The following is a 5,646-nucleotide window of genomic DNA, read 5'->3' as shown; positions in this document are numbered from 1 at the left end:
TAGAATGGGTTGATAGTTATACTGTTGGCCCGAGAAATATTCAGTTTGCTGTCATATCAACAAAATACTCCCTCCGTCCCAGTTTAAGAGTCATGTTTTGTCATTTCCGTCGGTCCCAGTTTAAGAGTCTCATTTAAAGTTTATTATATTTTGACATAAAATTTAACTTCATTATTGATGAAATTTACACTCAAATGTCATTACTTTCATAAAAATAAAATAAAACAAAATACTAAACATACAAAAAGTCAAAAGAGTCTCAATCTTCACTCCCTCACTTTAATTATTACACACTCCAACAACCACTATCTAACTTCATTTATTACACATTCCACCAATTTCTTAAAACCCGTGCCATAACTAAATCTTACCCTTAAATTGGGACAAAGGGAGTAATATTTATTGAACGGTTTATATTACTTAAAAAACACTCCGAATCTCCAGTGGTTATAATTCTCTCATTTACGTTTATTGCAATAATGCTCTGAAAAAAATACATATGGTGGAAGAACACAAGGAGAGGAAACACACCATCAAATTTATCTTTAATGTCAAAGATGTAGCAGCTCAATTTATAATAATAAATAAATAAATGAATAGAATTGAACTCAATTCTTCCTTCCTATACCTATTTTACAGACTGGACTGGACCACAAATGAGATTCCCACAATTTCTTATATTCTAAAATGAATTTCTCAAATACTACTATAATTGACACATATGCTGTGCACAACCCTTTCCCTTCACCATTTTAGCTACTCTATAATTTCTACAAATTTACAGGGGCTATTTCATTTTGTAAGGCATATACTTGTGTACATAAAGCAACTATATGTTATCAATAGCCAAAGAAGCTGAATGAGATGCAGCTAGAAGTGCTGCTCCAATACCTGATCCGTCGTCCATATCTCTAATTACGACATGCTCAGCCACATCTTCGCCTAATATTTCTCCCATCGCTTCATTTAGATACTCTCTGAACATTGTATAGTTTGTATACAAGCCCCCCTCGACTGCTACTACTGTTCGTCTCATCTTACTCTGGCTTCCACCTTTAGCTTTACTACTACTCGCAGTTCCACCATTCCTGTCCCGCCCAATCTTCTTTAATATTCCTACAATACCTGCAGCAGCTAATCTTGCTGCTCTGCGAGTTACCACATCACACACTTTTACAACAAGCTTCCGAACATTAAGAGGAACATCAGGGATCTGAAAGAAAAATCATCATTAAGAAGAATAAGAATTAGTGGTTGAAACATTTAAGGTTTGAATAGGTAATGTGACGAAGGAGGCTCCACCTGCAGTGTGTCTCTTAATATCCTCGCAACCTCCATTAAGTTCGGGGAATCATCATCATGCATTGCGGCAATCATGGGTGTCCTAAAAAGTTCATAACCAATAAGATAACAATTCAAAGTTCAAAATACAATAAACAATAAATAAAAATGTGTAGATGCTAGATACTGAAAGGATAAAGGCCTCAACCTCGAGGCAGGCAGCAGAAAACAGCACATATTCAATTTGTATATTATTCTGAAAATCGTGCAGTAGAGTTCTAGTCAGAAGAGAAAGTTAAGCTTCTGATTCATAGAATTCAGTCTGTCGGTCCAGGTTATAATTGGCTGCCCTAAATGTGGCTTATGCGTATGTTTGTGCATCTTTTTAATGTGTATAAACAAACTTACTTTAATCAATGATGTGTTATAAACTCATAAAAGCATGTTTAACTTTCTCTGCATTTTCCACCAAGAGGGTTGCTAAGGCCTGATCTTTTACATCTTTCTAAATTTATGCATACAAAATAATTAATTTAACGAAGGAACACCACAAAGTCAGCTCACATAAACTACAACTCATCTTCTCCCATTTAATAACACATTATGATTGTTGTAGAGAAGGATATATGAAGAATATTTACGTAATTGCTTTCTGGCAATAAAAAGGGCAATATATATACCCATGCAGAGAGCACTATATACGGTGATTTTTAATATGCTATTTTACAGTTGGGGTATATTAACTCTAAAAATGGTATCATTACCTCAAGATGAAAGGAACAAGTAATCTGGAAGAAACGGGTCCAAAAACATCCGATTCCTGAGACATCCGAAGAACTACTCTTCGGACAATGTCTCCTAGATACATTCCTGAGATCATTTTCTCAAATCCCTACAGCATGATTTTCATAAGTCATCCATCCACAAAGTATAAACTCAGTGTATAAGTATGCATGGTCAATTGATAAATCAGGGAAAATGCCCAGGAAGAAGACTAATGCTACCTGATCATTTGGGTTGGGACTTTCACAATCCAAGTCAACGTCATATGATGTTCTTGGCAAATGAGATGACCAAAAGTTTCCCCATTCCATGTTGACAACCTATGACATAGAAGGATATATCAAGCCAAGATTGACGAGCGCACACACAAGTCTGCAACATCAAATCATAATTATTAACTAATCAATGGATTGAAAACGATACCATGCCTCCTGACGTTGAAAGCAGGCCTTGGCATTTAATAATGGCATCTGCACGCTCCAAATAACAGGCATTGGTGCCTGTTCCAAAAATCACAGAAGCTACAGTGTCTTGATCATGATAATGTCCAAGAGCCAACGTTCCTACAGTGTCATTTACCTGGCATAAACAAGAATAAACCTAAATTATACAATTGCAAGCGTAGAAACAGAGAAACAGACAAATGGCGGAAAAAATTTCATGTGGCAGCAAAGAAAACAGAAAAAATTCAGAAATAAGACACCAGCTCTTGAGCAAGCTACACAAGAGAATGTATATAACTTGGTGTTGCTATGGACACATGGAACTACGATTCCAGCAAGTGCTTGAAGAATAACTACTAAAGAATGGATCGAATAGACAGCAAAAAAACTACAGTGTAGCTCACCATAATGAAATTTCAAAATAAGGCATATTTTCCATCCCTGTGGTCAAATGAAATAAAAGCAGCATTTGTGAAAAAATATTTCACAATTTTGCAAGAGAAAAAAAATCCTCCACAAACAGTCATGTAAATTGGAGCTGAATAACCCAAGACCCAACATAAATTTTTTTAATTTCCCCTTGTACAAGGCTTTCAGATTAACATACTATCATGCATAAGTAGACGAAATATAGAGCTTACAAGAGCAGCCACTCGCATATTCAGGCCATTTCGAGACATTGCCTCCTGTAAGCACTGAGACACATCTCGACCAACCTGCAATGAAGTGTTATGAATATAAGATCTTCTGGCACAGCAACTTTGAAGTAACAGATGAACAAGAAATCATTTATTTCAATCTTCCATTATTTAGTTGAATAAAGACCTAAATCCACCTGTTATAACAAGACAGTAGTAAGAAGCAGCAGAACCAACCATGCAATAATTCCCTAATATTTAATACTTATAATGGTCTTTTAAAACACATTTATGAGAAGGGACAACCGGACAAGGGAGGGTGATTATATTTTTCTCCAACTAGTTTTACGCCAATGAGCATGAAGTGTGAGTTGTGAGTAACTAAGAAAGAGGGAACCAACCATGTCTTCAATAGAGAATCCTTTGGTACATTTTAGTAAAGTCCCCGTCGATGAAGAATTTTGTTTCACAGGAAACGAAAATGTGAAGCCAAGTTCTCGTGTTTCCTCTACCGAAAACTCAGAAACATTTTCTTGCCTTTCAACAAAATCCTTTAATTTTGTTGCAATGAAATCAAAAAGCTCCTGAAAGTAGAAAATGGACAGAACAAGAAACATCCGATATTACAAATCTCACTCACCAGCACAGAACTAAAAATGGAAGTGAGACATAAAGATCAGTCACCTCAGTTGTGCTTGTCATTAAATGTTGTGGAATGGGTTGTCGCTCAACATCGTGATCAAGTATAGTAGATCTTTGTCCTCCTAACTTAACCCGCAAGACTCGGAAATTAGTATCATCAAGATCTAGAGCATAATATATCCCTTTCTCCATCCTGGAAATTTGAATTTTTTTTACTACATCAGGTGAAATATATTTAGTCATAATATAGGAACAATTTCAATCAGTAAGCAACAATATCAATCAAGAAAGCTCATCAACACGATGCTAATGAATGGAAATCTATGAAAGCATGGCTCTACACATACACCCTGCATTAGGGCATAATCATCGTATTTGCAGGAAAATGTGGCAATCATCCTAAACAAAGAGCTCACATCTAACTTAGGCTTTCCGAGCAGTGCATTTAATAATACAAAAGGAAAATGCATTTATCAGTTACCAAAATTACTAAGAAAAGAAAGTAAAAATCAAGTAAACCAGGAGATAAGAATGGTTTGATCCACACCAAGAGAGTAAAGAGTAACAAAAACTGAGCATTTTTCACTTGTGGAGGTAAGGAAAATGATCATCATGTACATTGAAGCAACTCACGTTTACTAAAAGTAAAGGCAGAATAGCAGACCAATTGCACTAAAAACAGATGGGAAAAAAACAGTAGTATACGCGGTCTCATTAATACCAGACCTCCTTCGGCAAGTAATTGAGAAACGAAAAGATAAAGACTCCAACCAGCACAATAATGATAAATTATTCATCAGCCTTGAAGTCAAATTTCTGTTTCGAATCATCTTAGCAATAAAAACAGGGATGAATAAATCGAAAAATTGAACTCCAATAACATATGCTAGGTCTTAGAAAACAACAACCATTGCAGCATTTCCCCAAGCAATTCAGAAATCAAGGCACAAACTTCAAAATCAATTACATAATCGAATAGAATCAGCATAAAAATGGAAGGCCTAGAAAAAACAAACATGCAAGGGATGCAGAGGGTGAAGCATTAGGGGGTTTACCCAGTGGGAAGATTATGCACATATGTGAGAAGCATCTTAAGCTTGGAGCCGCCCTCAGAGGCGAGGCCAGCGTGCATCTCAACCGCCATAGCATCCACAACCTGGCGCAACCGCCCTACAGGGGTGGCGCATCCCTCCTCCAGATCCTCCAGCACCGTCACCACCTTCCTCCACCCCCGCCTCCGCTTCATCCGCCGGCTCACCATCACAGCCGCCGTCACGCACGCCGCCGCCGCACACGCCGCCGCCAACGCTACCCCCACTTTCCCCATAGACCACGCCGCTCCGCTTCTCAGTCCCCTATTTGCACTCTCAACCAACCAATTCGCCTATCTGAGTCCAACGGAATCAAACTCAATCACCATAGCCAACTGAATTAGGCTTCGCTCCGCTGCATAAAATCCGCCGTTTCAGAAAATTGCGATTTCACAATAATAATTATATTGCCGACGCAGCTGAGCCAGCCTCGGTTTGGAAGTAGAACAACCGCCGTCGAGGCTGTGGCGAGATTGCGTGAATTTCAAAAGTTGTCGCTTTTTGCGACTGTGGAGAAACGCAGAAGAGTAGAGAGAGGGGGGGAATTGGTGGGAGTGTGTTGGAAAGCGAACTGTTGGGTACTTATAAGAGGGGAGCAAATGACTAAACTAACCTTGGCAAACGGTGGAATGCCTGATTTGTTCACCTTTTTGCTGGATTCTGGTTTGACCACTTAGAAAATTGAGAAATTTTCGCCTCAAATGACACTTTTGCCACTGCCTTTTAAGGAATGGAATGGGCCGCATTAGGTTTTGCCGTCTACTCTTC

The 5,646-nt window shown here is 38.2% G+C and overlaps 1 protein-coding gene across 2 annotated transcripts; it reads right to left on the bottom strand.

Moving 5' to 3' along the window:
* Window positions 1–517: 517 nt before the first annotated feature.
* Window positions 518–5,444, bottom strand: LOC121747304 (hexokinase-3-like). 2 transcript variants are annotated; one of them, XM_042141318.1, is made up of 9 exons: window positions 4,843–5,444; window positions 3,830–3,980; window positions 3,547–3,729; window positions 3,149–3,223; window positions 2,488–2,643; window positions 2,286–2,384; window positions 2,046–2,173; window positions 1,303–1,384; window positions 518–1,213 (listed from the first exon to the last, which is right to left on the bottom strand). In XM_042141318.1, exons 1-9 carry the CDS (start codon window positions 5,112–5,114, stop codon window positions 830–832), a joined length of 1,530 nt encoding a protein of 509 aa, XP_041997252.1. In that variant the 5' UTR covers window positions 5,115–5,444; the 3' UTR covers window positions 518–829. The 2 variants fall into 2 exon arrangements, with proteins under 2 accessions (XP_041997252.1, XP_041997253.1); XM_042141319.1 differs by having other exon boundaries at window positions 3,830–4,002; window positions 4,843–4,970.
* Window positions 5,445–5,646: the final 202 nt, after the last annotated feature.

Source organism: Salvia splendens, chromosome 9 (genome assembly GCF_004379255.2).
Source record: "Salvia splendens isolate huo1 chromosome 9, SspV2, whole genome shotgun sequence".
Taxonomy (NCBI): Eukaryota; Viridiplantae; Streptophyta; class Magnoliopsida; order Lamiales; family Lamiaceae; genus Salvia; species Salvia splendens.
Note: the sequence above shows the minus strand (reverse complement) of the source record. Positions and strands in the feature narration are given on the sequence as shown.

Coding starts and splice junctions, on each gene's coding strand:
- LOC121747304 (XM_042141318.1), bottom strand. CDS start 5,114: ATGGGGAAAGTGGGGGTAGCGTTGGCGGCGGCGTGTGCGGCGGCGGCG. Junction 3,224..3,546: donor GATTCTCTATTGAAGACATG/GTTGGTTCCCTC, acceptor ACTTCATTGCAG/GTTGGTCGAGATGTGTCTCA. Junction 2,385..2,487: donor TTTCAACGTCAGGAGGCATG/GTATCGTTTTCA, acceptor TCTATGTCATAG/GTTGTCAACATGGAATGGGG.